Source organism: Accipiter gentilis, chromosome 8 (assembly GCF_929443795.1).
Source record: "Accipiter gentilis chromosome 8, bAccGen1.1, whole genome shotgun sequence".
In the NCBI taxonomy this organism is placed as follows: domain Eukaryota; kingdom Metazoa; phylum Chordata; class Aves; order Accipitriformes; family Accipitridae; genus Astur; species Astur gentilis.
Window position 1 is genome coordinate 37,437,657 of NC_064887.1, and position 15,016 is coordinate 37,452,672.

Genomic DNA, 15,016 nt, shown 5'->3' on the forward strand with positions numbered 1-15,016 from the left:
GCCTGTCAAGCCATTTCATAAATGTCTGTCCCCTTTTGTGCCCTTGTGCTTCCCTCCTCTTCCTCCTGCTCTACCTTTGTTCTTCCTGGGCAATGTTTCTTCAAGCAGGCTTTAAGCTTTGCACCGATGGGTTGCGTTATCCCAACCCGTATCCCCGTTATCCCAACTGGACTCAGCAGAGCACGTGCAGGGGTGTTGGTGCGTGCTGGAGCGGTGTCCCTGCCTTTCCGTGGCTGCTTTCCTTTGAGGTTCCCCGTGTTCCACGCGTGGTTTCGGTAGCACAGCAGGCCAAATTCGGTGCCAGGGCTCAGCTGCGCTAGAAGCAGGGGAATCCGGCGCTGCCAACCCGGCTTTCCGCAGGAACGTGGCACAGCTGGAGCACCGACACGCGTAACGTCTGCGGTACTGCGAATGCCACGGAAGCTGCTGGTGGTGCTGAGGTGGCTCTCCTGCTCCCCGTGCGCCTGCTCTGGCTTTCCCTCCCGCCCAGAAAGGAGTGATATGTTGCACGCTCTGGCTCACGGGCATGGATGGATTTAGCCTGGCTGTCGAGGGGGAGGTCTGCACCTTGTTCTGGGAGATTTGAGGTCGGGAGAGCACCGGTAATTGCTGTTTGTGAGAATTTGAAGAGTCCTTACAGAAACCATCGTCCTTTGATAGCTCTCTGCTCCTTCTGCAAGGTGACAGAGCTGCCTTTGATTGCCTGACCTTCTAACTTGCATAAACCTCTGCAGAAAGTATTGTTCTTGAGGGAAAGGGCCGTGTTCAGCGTCACCAGCCGTAACGCACCCAGCTCGGTGCTCTCCAGCCCCACCGCTGCCACAAAGAGCTGACAGTCTCTGCTGCTGCTAGAAACTTGCTAGCAGAGATAACCATCTCCGCATATCTGAATTTTAGAGTAAATTCCTAATGGTGCATAGGAATAAGCTCCTGGCGGAGCTCAGAGGTTGTTGAGAGGAGAAAATGGGTTTGAGAGGGGTATGCTGAGGTGTGGCTGATTTCAGGGATCCTGAATCCTGGCATCTCCCAGCACTTTCCTGGTCAGCACAGTGGAGAGCTGGACCCGTCCCCCTTTTCCAATCCCCTTGAGTTTGTGTCTCCTCACACCCTTGGCATTGCGTTTATTTGGAGGTTTTTTCCTTCTGGTTTACTGCAATATGGAGTTTTCTTGTGTTTTTTAATAAATCGGGGCTTTCATCAGTTTGCTGTCATCATGGCAGCATTTTACTCTCGGGATGGAGTGGGCTCCAACCTCTCCCTTGTGCTGACTGCTGAAGCTGATGTTGCGTGGACCCGAGCAGGAGAGACACGGGTGGCTGTGTCCTGGGCAGCCGCCTCTTCCAGCCAGGCACGAGTGTGTCCAGAGACAATACCTGGCTCTTGCTCTGTGATTCAGGGGAGAAATAGCTTAGGAAAAGGAGAGCAAAGAGTAAAAAAACCTCAAAAGCAGGGGGTCAGGGGTCGAGCAATGTTTAATATCTGTTTTATGGAGGAGAAACTGAGACACAGGGAAACTAAGTGACTTGTCAGACTCCTCCCGAGGGAGACATCCCTGTGCAGGGAACCAGACCGAATTAAAATCAAACCAAGCTGAAGTCAGCACTTTAAATGCTGCTCTTGTGTATGATCTTTTCTGCTCTTGTGCTTCTTCACTGGTCCTCGAAGGCCAAGGACCCCTTGATTTAATTTCTTGAAGTGTTCTCCTCTGCTGCATCACCTCAGAAAAGAGGCATGGCGCGGAGCTGCGGCCTCGCAAAAAAAAAATAATGCCACATGCCCTAGTTTCTTCACTGCTAAAATTAATTCTTGGTGGTTTTGGCTTGGTGCAGCAGGAAGATGTTCCAGGGGATGCTGTACACCAAATGGCCAAGGGGGAAGAGCAGCGTCAGAGCCTGCCTGGCAGCCTGTGGCAAGGTGAGAAGGATTTTGGCATGGGGTTTTGTGGCTGGGAGAGCTGTAAGGGCGGGTGCGTTACGGCGTGTTCCTGCGGCGTGCGGGAGCAGAGGAAAGGATCACATCTGCTTAAGAGGACAAGCCGCAAAAAACTATTGTGCGAGCTGGTCTGTGGAATGTGTCTCATTTAATTAGGGAGCTGGAGGAGAGGATGCGTCTATTGTAGGACAGCAGAACAACAAGCACAGCCAAGAACAAGATAAAGGAGCCGAGCACTCTCCCGGTCCCAGCGGAGAAGGGCCGTAGCGTGCAAAGCGCGATGAAAGCCCTGGAGGTCCCCTGCCTCCTCCTGCCTGCACCTCCTCGCCCCACGGGCAGGCTGCGGCTTTTTGGCACGGACTGCGGCCACGGATGCCGTCCCTGGCCGCTCCAGTGTCCCTGTAGACAACAGTCAGTGCGTGAAGTGATGTGCTTCAAATGGGATTTTTGGAGGCGTTGGACTTTCCCAGGCTGGAGTGAAGTCTACACAGGGCAAAGACTCTAGAGGAAGAATGTAGCCCAGTTGGGGTGAATTTTCAGAGAAGGAAATGCTTCCTGATGGAGAATCCCAGTTTTTCTTAATCTGTCGCTTGGTTTTTACCGGCATGAGTTTAACATGGTGGGAACCACCCCCCCCCCCCCGCCCCCCAACCAAACCAGTTCTCCTTGTCATATGCTTGCCTATGGAAACTGCTGATCTGCTTCAGCGGAAACTGCAAAAATCAGCCTGAAGTGGGTATTCACCACAGGAAACTTCAGCAAAGATGGTTAAATTTCAGCTTAACTCTTTAACTGAACACAGCCCCGCCTGTTGATGTTTTACAGTGTTGTTCTTGGATTGCAATAGTGATATGCATTATAGAGAGCCATCTCTTTCTTTTTCCCTCCAAGGCCTCCAGTTTTGTTTTGGCATTTTGCTCCGATGACGTTTTCTTACTCCCTCTTAACATGATGGATGGGACTGGTCTGGACTCCTTCAAACACTCCCTGATCCCCAGGAATTTCAGGGCTATGTGTGTATCTCTCCAGTACTGGAAACACAAAAAGCACACTTCTGCTGACCTTTCCATACATGCTAAGAAATCCTTAATATCTGAAAAAGAGAAATCCAGAGTAATTGGCCCAAAGCTGGTGTTGAGTGTGATTTGGGGTGCAGGTCCCGTTGAGCTTTCTGTGAAAAAAGACGTGTCTTTCCGTGGTTTAAATGGATCCAGCTTCAACTCCCAGCTAACTGATCTTCTGCATTTGCCTAAAGTCAAAGAGCCTTTGATGTGAGGAAACTCTCCCCGAGCTTTATTTGGGGCTCCACCGGTGAGGCAGATTTCAGCCCCTTAATCTGGGCTGTGTCATCGCTTTAGGTAACATTTTTGTCAAAATGCGTGTAAAGGGGGAAACAGCAATGTATTCTTCAAGTTTCTTAGCCAGCCTAATAGCTTTGTGAAGTATGGTTTTAATTTCATTGAGATAGTTTAGGATTTCAGCTTGCATAGAATTAGTGCTGTGCCGAGTTGTACTGCAATCCTTTTGCTTGATATCAAGTCCTATATTGGCTGTTTTCTAACTCCATCTGAAATCTTGGAACTTTATGAGCTTGGAATTTTTTCTGTAATTCTTTCTCAAGCTCTCTAAAGGACATGATTCTGACTTGTTGACTTTAACATGTAGAATTTAGTGATTTTTTTAATACCTGCATTAGTTATTGCTGAAATAGGAACCATGAAACAAGTGTGATACGAATAATTACCTCTTTTCTCCAGTTACAACCTAGAAACATTGTTGAGCACTGCCAGCATCTAATGAGCCCCACAGGGCTGGCTTGTTTCTGATGCACTAAGCGTTTAATGCTGCTCCTCGTTCATTCTTTATTAATTGTCTGAATTTCATAATTGCTGATTTAGTTACAGTATTACCAGCTTGCCTTCCTTCAGTTTGTCACTGCTTTTCTGCCTGGCTATTCTCATCAACCTTCTCAACTGGTCTTACTCAAGCTTTTTATGCAACTGTGGGAGAGCAGCTCTTTGGTGAGCAGTAAAAAATTACCGAAATAAACCCTGTATTTCACAACTTGGGGCGTAAATCTTGCCGTGTGCTGATTCAGCTCGCTTTGCTGAGCTGACCCCTTTCTGAAGCGCTGCGTGGGTATGTTCTTATGGTGTCCCTCTCTTCGTCACCTGCCCTTGGGGTGGGTTTGGGGTGACTCTGTGCTCTTCTGCGGTGTGTCAGCCCTGCCTGCGGCCCCCTCCGTGCGGGGGGGGGATATGATCTCAGCTGCCTTGAGGCAGGGTCTGTCTTGGAAAGAAAGCATTTGGGGAAGAAAGGACATCTTGAATACAGAACTTTTGTTTTCCTGCTGGGGCGGAGGAGGGTGGCTGGCTGGACACTACCTGCACTGCTCAGCACCCGGCACTCCCGGGGTCCCCCAAGGCATCAGGTCTTGCCGGTGCCAGAATGAAGCAGGAGTTTAGTTAGGGATTAGAATAAATGGGCATGACTAAACTGCTGCAAATGGCAGTGGTTTTCTTTAAGCCAAGCTCATTCTAGCACAAGGGTTCAAACCTACTGTAGCCTGGATGGATAGAGGCCATTTCTAGGCTCTTGTAGCTTCTTACCTTCTTCAAAGGGCGATTCCAAGGAGCCATCACCAAACGGCTTGTGCACTCGCTGCCTTTGCCTGCCTAGGTCGAACCAATGCGTATCTAATTAAAAATACCACAAATTCCAGTCAGATGTGGGGTTTCCAAGGAATGTGCTTCTGCTTATTTTAGCAAGAGGTGGTAAGTATTGAAACGTGTACAGCTCATCTCTAGTATTCTATCTGCAGGGCTGCGGAAAGCAGTGCGAAAGCGGTGCCTGCAGATGCGCGCAGAGCCCGCTCCTTGTTTTCATTAACCGAAGGGAGCAGCTCAAAGCCTTCTTATTTTGCAACCAGTTCGACCAGTATCCCATACGCGCCCACGCACCAATTAATTTGCACGTGCTACGCTTGGTCATCGGAGATGGCAGCATGTGAAGGCAGGTGGGAGCTTGCCGTCTCCCACGCAGGTCCGATCCGTGCTGTTATCGCTTCCTTGGATATCTGAAAGGGGTTTAGAGACGTTGTCAAGGCTGGGGGCTAGCCTGTGGCACGGTCTGCACTGACCTTCATCGCTGGCTGAGAAGCACTGCTTTTCCCAGCCCAGGAGCAGTTGCTCCCACTCGGACCCATGGCTGCGTGTGCCCAAGCTGGGGGAGAAATGATATGGCTGTGCTGGGATGGGGTCCCCAGTTTTCTCTTCTAAGCTCGGTATTAGTTAAGCCCCCACGGTGGCTTTGATGAGCTGCTGGGTGGAGCTGCGGGATGTTGCTGAGAAGCGTGCTCCTGCACCGCCGGCCGCGTGGCTGCATCCCTCGTGTGCACCCTGCTGCTGCGTCCCCCTGCCCAGCGCTGGGCTGCCACGGCACGCAGAGCGTCTGCAGGCTGCCTTGGCACCGGGAGATACACTGATGTGCCTCAGGTCTCCTTTGAATCTCTGATTTTAAGGGTTTAAAAAAAACAAAACCAAAAAACAAACCTTAAGATTGGGACAGGGAAGTGTGGATCCCCTAAGGGCTTCTTGTAAGGGAGGTAAATAATCTTGTAAATGGAAGTCTGCAAAAGAGAGGGTGAGAATAAGCTGTTACCTAGAGGAACTTTCTCCATTTTAACCCTATGATTGATATTGATTTAATTTTTACCGGTTCTGATTTCTCTGAGATTCCTGTGAAACTGCTTAGACTGAAGACGGCTTGTGTACGTGTCCCAGTTTGCCACCTCAACTCATGAAACTTGGAGGTAGTGAGAGGAGGTTGGAGGAAGTGGATCAAGGCAGCTATCTGATATCTGGTAGGAAATAGCAAACTGAACAGAAGGAATTTATTGTGAAGTATTCGGTGTTATTGGAAAATATATTTTGCGTGATAAACGGATATGCTCTGATCCAGGGATTGTTTCAAAGCAGCAACCTTCACTCTGCTCTGCTGCTCTCACAACATGGGTATTTTTAGACTGGTTCCCATTTATACCCATCAGTACTCGCGACCATCACAGACGGTTACCAAAATTAAACCTGAAGTTGGATGGGAAAATAGGCATTGACCTTGTCAGTACAAACCAAAATCATATCTTATTTCAAACACATGCACCTCAGAGCCACATTTTCCCATATGTGCAAATGCAAACTCTGAGGGACCGTGGGAGAGTTTTAAAAAGCATCGTTAAGCCCAAGAACAAGCATCCAATACTTCATTACTCCTCCCCTCCTTCCAAATTACTGTGCCCTTTAATCAAAGTCTAGCTACTGGCAAAACCACCAGCATTGGGGTGTAGACAGAGTGAAATTTAAGCCTGAGGAGCAGCTCAAACCTGAGCTCCAGGATGGCAGAGGTGTCCAGCACGTTTGCCCGTGCCGTGCTGGCGGTTTGCCGATGGAGCCAGTGGGAACCTTAGTCTAGCCCCCAAACGTCTCCGTGACTCCGTGCCCTGCGATGGGAGCCATCCCCACTGCAGTTGCGAGCGCTGCAGGCTGGTTTGTCCTAGGTTTTGTGACAGGAGAAGGGAGCACAAGCAAAGCAACCGCACCGAGGGGATCCCCAAATCTCCCTGCTGTCCTTGCCTCTGTCTCCCAGCCCCGGCAGGGAGCAGGGAGGTGCTGCTGGCATCCCATGGGCGAGCGCCCTGCTGGTGCGTGGGGCATGGGCACGGGCAGGTATTTTATAGCTGCATGTGGGAATTGGGGTGGTAAGACGTCCTCACCGAAGCCGCAATGGGATTGCATGCCCGTGGCGAAGGGTCCGGGGAGTCCTCGACAGACGCAGGCAGCAGCCCAGCGCTTTGGTAGGGTGGCTTAAGGCAGTCTTCTAAAAATGGTGTTTACTCCATTTATTGCTGATCAGATTAGTAGGCTAAGCAGGTATTCCAGTGTACTCCCCTCCAGCAAGCTTGAGGAGTTCCCCGTGGGCTTAAAGCACAGCCAGAATAGTGGACTGTCATGTATTTTGAAGCCTTGTTCAGAAAAGCCTCTCGGATGAAGCTGACCACCCTCCTGGGACGTATTGTGCTTTCCAGCCGCTTTATCCCCCGACGTCTGCTGCCGCCCCAGTAGAGCTGGGGCAATGCACGAGGGAGACGTGGGCCAGGGCAGGCTGGCAGGTAGGTGCCTTTCTGCTTTCGGGGCAGCAGCCACAGCAGAAGGGAGTGATGCTCCAGGCCTGGGTACCCCGCCGGCAGGACCCCTGGCTCTCTGCTGCCCTAGCGCTGCCTCCGCTCCCTGCCGTGGGGCAGACCGTGCCCAGCTGTCTGCTGGACACCGTCCCACTATTCCCAGACCCATGTGTGGCTGGGATGGTCGGGGACTTTTCTGATCTGCGAGGCTACTCCTGGCCAGGTTGCATCTGTTTGCTACTGTGTCAAAGCCGTATTTTAAATAATTCCCTTTTCCTCTCCAGTGCTCTTTTCTTTCTGCCACTGTGTTTAGAGATCCTGGTCGTGTTCTCTTGTTCAGCAGAAACGGTTAGGCTCCTCCTGGATGACCAGTGCTCATCAGGAAGCCTTTCACTGTGCCTTTTCCTTGCCCACATAAGTGTGCCTGGGCTCGTGCTGCGTGATTCTAACGAGATCTCCACCTCAACCCGCACAGTGGCGTTGCAGCTTGCTCGTCCTTCTCAGGCACGGTTGCATTTGATGCATCCCTTATGCATGCAGCCAGTCCCAGCGCACAGCACCTCTGCACCTGGCAAAGAGGGTGCAGTGTGTGCCTTACCAACCCGTGGGCTTTCCCAGCCTTTTGGCCCAAGAAACTGTTGGTTCGCAGGACACACGGGCACATCGCCGTCCTGCGCTCACCGTGCTGCCCGCCTCGGTGTGGTACAGCCCCTCCAACGCTGCACATCGTGCTCCTCCTCCAGTTAACAAAGTACCAGAAGGGAAAAAAGAACAGATGAGATGTTCCTGCCTGCGATCGGCTCCTAGACCTTCAGCAGGACCCCGGTGTTGAGCTCTGGGTGTCGTTTACCCCACGAAGGGCTAGTGGGCAGCAGGTGCTGCCTTCCTGCTCCTTCTGCTTTCCGCACCCATCCCTGGAGCAGCTTGGCAGCCCAGCCAGGAAAGGGCCGTGTCCCTCCCAGGTTCCCATTCCCACACAGCCCACGGGTGGCTGTGAGTCATCCGAGGGCACCGGTGTTGGTGCCATTTCCTTGTGTGGTTCAGTAAAGCGAAATCTTTGTCCCCTGCATGGTGCTGTTGTTTGCCGTTCCTCCCAATTACTGCTATTAGGGTCTCGGCAAGGTTTCTCAGGCTTCCCTCCTGTGGGTTACGCCTGATGTCCTATACATTTCTGAGATTTACTTTCATTCCCTGTGTTTTCAGCAGCAGAAATTGCAAGGTATGTGGTTTTCCCCCCCCGAGTTGTTAATTCTTGGAGCTGTGGAGCCTGTGCCGAGAGAACTCAAGCTCAGCTGTCATTTCCTAGTAAGTTAATTCTTCATCATGAGAACAGTACTGCTCCTCCCCCCAAAGTGCTGGGAAAACCTTCGCTAGTCTGCCACGTCTTTCATTAGCCTGAACTGACCTTGGGTTAAAGTTGAACTCTAAAGGTATTTTATTAGCTGCCGTACCAGCCAGCTGCGAGGAGGAGCTGCCGCGGGGTGCCAAGGGAGGTGGGCACCGGCTTCCAGCCCCCTGCCCCGCTCCCCTGCCAGCTCTGCGCTTGCGGTTTCATTCCCGTGATGAATTGGGCTGCGGGAGCCGTGCGAGAGCTGCCCGGGCATCACCACGGGCAGAGGGCAGAGCTCGGGCTGCTCACGTCGCAGGGTCCTTGCCAGCCAGCCCTGCACGTTCAGCCAAGGTGGCTCTGTGGGATCTGGCTTTGCTCAGAGTTTCGTGTCCTTTCTGTATAAACACAAAGAAATACAGTTTTCTGGCAAAAAATACATCCTCTTCTATGCTTTTTCTTCTAGCAGATTTTTTTTTTTCTCCTGCTTCCCAGGCTAGCAGAGTAGCAATGAGTTTTGTGGAAATTGCTTTTTTCCCTATTAACTGAATTCTCAGACCACTGCTCTTTCTCCAGTACAAGCTTGTAAACCTTTTTTTTTTTCTTTTTTTTTTTTTTTTTTTTTTTTTTTTGAGGAGGGGTATAAAGCATGGAAGGAAACAGGGACAGCTTGATGCATTTAGGGGAACTTTCGTTAAAAAATTTTCTGTTTATTTGTATTCTGCTAGCACAATCTGACCATACAGCATTCCTGGTACCTTCCCTTACTGATGGAGAGTGCTAGTGGGCAGACTTAAATCTGTACCTGCTGCAGTTTAGATGGGCTGGAATGAAATGAGGGCACTTTTATTCAGGTTAAACTTTTTCAGATGCTTGTGAATGTGGGGGGATGATGATGAATCTAGAAAGATATCATCTCTCCTCTTTAGTGTCTGATCTACCTAATCTCACATGCAGTGCGTGGTTGCAAGTTTTCTTACACTTTTACCGTGTAGAAACAGTGCGACAGGGATAGATAACATGTTTCTAAGGACGCTGAGTTTTCCATGCTTTTCACACATACCCATCACACTCGGATTCATACATAATTTTACTCTAAGCTGACAAGGTTACATGCACTCTCTATTAAGCAACATATGTTACTCCGTTCTCCAGAAAGGGCAATTTTAATACTCTGCCAGTCGGAATGTGTTGCGCAATGGTGCATACACCAGCTGGCATTATTTTCCATCTGAAGTTATTTAAATAGTGAACTCCGCAGAAAAGACAGATGTTGAAAATAGACTCCCACTAACCTGAGGTCAATGGTAAGGCCCTCGTGCTCTGACAAAATAGATGTTTCTTTTCTAATTAGGATGATGAACATGTTTTTTTGTGGGCAGTGTAGAATTAAGGGAGAATCTTTGTTCACTAATTAGCTGGAGTTTACAAGTGATCTAATACTTCTTTTTCATTAGTAAGACCATCTTTACTTTTTTTTTCTCTTGAATACTTTTCAACTTTGGCATATCTGAAATGTTCATTTTCAATCTTTGCTTAAAAATTTTAATAGAGTGCTTAGAGCTTCAGTTGGAGACCGACTGTGGAGCTGTGCAAGTCCAGGAACAGACGGGTTTCTCTGTTGCTCTTTCCATTTTCTGTTTCCCTTTCTCAAAATAATTTCTCATCTATCTTCTGGGATTGCCACATTTCTATAGCCAATAATTAATATAATTAACCCAAACTTGGAGTATTATTACAGATATTTAAATATCCAGGATCATGCCCAAGGTGGGCAGATTATCTGGGTTGAAGGCCAAGAAAGCTCTTCTGACCATCACACCATTTAGTTAGCTACAAGCAATACAGCGAAACGCTGCATGGTGTGAAACAAAGGGGATCGTGGGGAAATTGCACAAATCCTCCTTCCTTCCTTGATCCCAAGCTGGATAATTATTTCTGCATCATTTCTTTATTAAACAGTAGGCTGGGATTCAGCAGTCCAAGCTGGAGCCATGGGTAGCTGAGCTTATCCTGGTTCCCTCCGTGGAGGGAGATGTGGTTTTTTCTCCTGAAGTAGTCACCGAATATCAGAGCGTGGGGTGAATTGCCGTCACCCAGCTCCCTGCACCCAGTTCCAGAGGCTTTCCTACTGCTCCTGATGCAATGCGTAGCAAAGCATCCCCCGAGCATCCCTGTCCCCTCCTGGCAGCAGAGCGGGTCCCACACTGGTGGCTTTGAGAACCCCCCCTTTTGCTTTGGTGTTTTGTTTTGCAGTTTCGCATCGGCTCGGTGAGAAGCTTGTTAGCAACGATGATGTGATTTTTAGTGCACCTTTGGGGATGCAGAATGTATTCCCACCAAGGGTTATATGGCATTGGTCCAACGTCCCTGGAAATGTGCGGGTTTTCTTCTCCTCTGGGTCAGCTGGTGCCCATGGGTTTTGGATGCAGCGGCAGTTGTTCTGGCTGTGCACACAGTCTCAGAGTCCCTTTGGTGGCATTTCCCACCCCACCATCACGTCTGCTCTCCTCCCGGCAACAGGGAAAGCTAAAACCCTAATGCTTTGCATCTCTCTTCAGCTTTCTCTCTCCGTCCCACAGCAGAAGGAGGGATGTTGACAAGTGTGGTCAGACCCAGCAGATCTCCATGCCCAGGGCTGACAGAGCTGTGGTCAAGACTAGCTCCAAGCCAGGGAGGTCCCAGTTGGTCGCATGGAGAGAGGTTTCCCATTGCCCAGTTAGTAAACGGGCTCGCAGGGCAGGTATTTGCAAGGGCAGGTCCTGTTGACATGCAGCATATCAGTGAGACCACCTGAGATGTCCAGCAGTCTTTGGGAACAAAAAGCCCATACTGGCAGCTGTAGTCTAATGGAAAGGATTGGCCATTGCTTGGGAGAGGTCCAAGGAGGCAGCAGAAGGCCAGTTACCCCTTCCAGGCTGGGGAGAGCCAGGGTGCACGCAGGGCACCCAGTCCAGCCCCGAGTACTGGTCCTGGGCTGGTGCCTCGGGCAGACGGCGACCGTCAGCCACCCCCTTCCCAGGACCTGCAGGGACTTGCTGGGGGAGTGCAAGGACTCGTGGTGAGATTTGCCTTTCTCCTGCCGTAGCCAGCGAGCAGCATCCCAGCACGCAGGGTGCTGAGCAGGGCTGGTCATGGCAGCTGCTGGCACTGCTGATGTGAACTGCTGCACCGTGAGCCAGCAGGTCTGAGCACAGATTCTGCCCTGCACATTTTTGGGTTCGTCCCTTACAGTCTCTGTGGGTCAAATCTTACTTAGAAGAACTGCACAAACCTCATGTTCCCTTTGACCCTAGCCAGACCTGCTGCTTGGGGTGAAATCCCTCTGGTTTGCTGAATTAGCCCTGTGAACAAGGCAGAGCAAATTGCACGCCGTGGCTGTAAGCAGGGGGGTAGCAGCACGCGAATGGTGTGCTGGGCTCTGCAGAGCGGTATGTGCTCCCTCTCGGTTTGGTCTGCTGCCGCCTTCTCCTGGGTGCTTTTCCTCCCTTCTTGCACCTATTTGCCCAAACTCAAATTTGAAAGTCTGGGAAAATCAGCAATGCATCTTCTGGCCTGGGGGACTCGGCACGCCTGCCCCACGCAGCCCAGGGATGCAAGAAGCGGCTCGACTGAATTGCCATTTTATTGAATCCTCTTCCTCGCTAATTTGTTATTAAATTACGGTTAGTGTTTCATTAAAGCCCCAGTGGGCATGAGTTCATTAGCGTTTTATTGGCTAGAGCTGCGCTTTGTTGCACGGGAAATGTATCCCAAAGAGCGTCTGCGCTCGTTGGAGTGATTGTGCTAATGAGCTCTGGTTGGGGCAGGGTGTGTAACAGCTCTCTAAGCGCATGGCTCGGACTTGCAAAGGAGCTTGGCTCTCACCTCAGCGTCAGGATAAAGACCTAGATTTATGCAAGAGCTTAACAAATCTGGCTGGTTGGCCTTTCTGAGAATTTGACTTCTTTACTCCCGTCGGCTTTTGCTGGAGTTTTGCTGTGAGCCATCGGCACAAGGGGACTTTGGCTTCAGCGTGGCAAACAGCTTTCCCCATGGCACTCCCCTCTGCCTGGGCAGAATCCCTTGGCTGCAGCCAGGGACTGCGGAAGCCTCTCCAAGGAGCTCTGCATTGATTCTGTCCCTCAAACATATGCCGGGGCTGGGTAGCATCTTTGCTGAAACAGCCTGGCCTGTCTGCATTACTGTCCTGGGGCTGTTACTCACCCAAAAACCAGGCTAAAAATAGTCTCTCTAACCCTGAGATATTTTTCAGGGTTGCTGTCTCTTCCAAGCCCATGTTAATTAGCACTTGGGATGGCCCAGAATAGAAACCCCATGGCTCCAGCAGCTCGGAATTGCAACCTTTATAATCAATGATTGTTAGGACCAATAAATCAGGCTGCAGCTCCACAAGGTGCCGTGCAGTTGCTCTGGCCACTGAGAGCACCCAGCTCAGCCCGCAGCTCCTGGAAAAATCGCATGCGGAGCTTCAGAAGGTGCTGCATTAATTACTCCAAGGTAGCCAGGCTGGTGCTCACCTTTTCAGGACTAAATCAAGACGTTTCTTTAGTGTTAGGTACCAGACACGCTGCTGTCATCTCGGTACTGGTCTAGTGTCTTAGCAAGGCACAGAGAAAGGGCTCTTGGATGCAGTTTCACCTCTGCTTGTAATGATGGGGAAGGGGAATATGAGAGATGGGACTTGGAAACCCACGCTGGTGGGCTCTTTGGTGAGGGACTCTGGTGAGACCCTTCTCCATGAGGAATAAGCCCTGTAAGCAGCATATGGGTATGTGCTGGGGATTTTGAGGCTGACTGTAGCCATGGTGGGAGCCTGAGCTCTGCTTCCTTCAGCCCATCACCATGGCTTCAGCCCTGGAGCAAGTGGGCTTGCACAGCTCGCCTGGTCTGTGTACTGGGGAGGGCAGAGCTATGTTCCACCCCCACTGTTTTCCGAGTCATCTGTATCTCCCATCCCTGTTGGCGACTTTAAAATGGCTTTGAGGAATTTTATTTTCAGGTCTTTTATCATGCGATCACAGGTCAGGGCCAGCAGCTTTTCCTGCCTGCTGGCTCCGGCTGCCAAAGTTAATACATCATGCAGTGCTGGAAATGTCACACCAAGGCTCGGCGCGGACTGGAGGCAGGGCTTTGCATCGGGGCGCCTGCCCTGTGTTCCCTCTGCAGAGAGACTGGCGAAATAATGAGAGGATAAATTAAATTCTTCTTCCTCAAGCGTGTGAGATGCAGGATGCAGGGTTTTTCTGCCGCTGGGCAGGCGCAGAAGATCCGTCCCCACTGCTGTGCACAGCACCCTGCGTGTGGGACCAGCACACAGGGTACCTGATGTGGGTGCACCCGTGGTAGACTGGTAATGGGACTCCCCAGAAGTCCCACAGCAGGAGGTTGCTCAGCCTAAATGGCCTATTCTACCACCAGCCCCCTCCCCGCTTGTAAGACTTTAGATGCAAAAGTGGCTGGATTTTAGGGGATCTTATTCTTTCCCCAGGCCAGACCAGAGCTTTGTGTTTAGTCACTGATCTTTGGAAGTTCCTGTTGTTTTTTTTTTCCTGTCCAGTGATTTCTAATTGAAGTGGGTAATTGCATTATCCCATCCCCCCTGGAGAGGTTCACAAAATCCTCGGTAATCATCTTCAGTTTTTTACTGAGCCCCCCGAAAAACCCACTTGAAATGCCATTTTCCTTACCAAAGCTCAGCAACGGCCACAAGCCAGCGGGGCAAACCTGGCTGGGCTACGGAGCCCCAGGGGCTGGCAGGGCTGGGGAGGTGGTGGTCCTTCTCTGGGGAGGTACAGCCCTTTGGAGGGGCAGAGCAAGTGCCTTTGAAACACAGGTTAACATTTCCAGCAGCGTCCTGGGCTGAGCAAAGCATTATCCAGAGCCGGGGGCTGCATTGCTTTGGGGCGTGCTCCTCCAGATGCTGGGCACGGGGACACTGCAGGGCAAAAGGTCCCCCTGTTCTGTCCTAGCGTGGATGTGCAGGCTGATGTGGGCATGTGCTCAGGGAGGCATGTGGGGTCGAGGAAACCTTTCTCTGTCCCTCTCGTCCCTTCCCTTTGGAGCCTGTTCAGCCCTCCCTGGGGCTTTGCTCGTGCAGGAAGGCTAATTCAGGTGTTTTCTTCCATCCCCTGCAGTATGAGTTTAAAGCCAAGAATATCAAGAAGAAGAAAGTGAGTCTTATCGTGTCAGTGGATGGCGTGAAGGTCATTCTGAAGAAGAAGAAGAAGGTAGGCAGCCCTGGTCCCTGGGGCAGCGGTGCCTCAGCAGCAGGAGCCCTCCCCTCGTGGCGCGGGGACCTGCAGCATCCTTCAATTTCTGGGGAACTCTGGTGGGCTGGGAGAGGGAGGGATGGGCTGGGATCAGCTGTGTTCCAGATGAAGCCATGTTCCTGCAGGGTGGCTGAGCCAGTCCTGATGTGGGTATAGAAGGGGCCCGGAGGGTCCCGTGGGAGGTGATGTGGGACATTGCTGGTCCCCAGCAGGATCCGGCCCTCGGTGAAGGGTTGCAGGGGAGCAGCAGCAGAGCTGTGACAAGAGCTTCCCAGGTCTGTCCCTGGACTGTCTCTGCCCTGTCCT

The 15,016-nt window shown here is 51.1% G+C and overlaps 1 protein-coding gene across 8 annotated transcripts in view; it reads left to right on the forward strand.

Annotated features, from left to right (window-relative positions):
- Positions 1 to 15,016, forward strand: part of NOS1AP (nitric oxide synthase 1 adaptor protein) — a 47,427-nt gene that overhangs the window by 17,104 nt on the left and 15,307 nt on the right. For 6 of the 8 annotated variants that reach the window (XM_049808121.1, XM_049808122.1, XM_049808123.1 and 3 more), the window contains exon 3: positions 14,576 to 14,668. In XM_049808121.1, the coding sequence (XP_049664078.1) occupies positions 14,576 to 14,668 (93 nt within the window). Of the gene's footprint in view, positions 1 to 1,834; positions 1,915 to 5,653; positions 5,795 to 14,575; positions 14,669 to 15,016 lie in introns of those variants that run through there. The other 2 variants (XM_049808124.1, XM_049808125.1) reach the window with 2 other exon arrangements.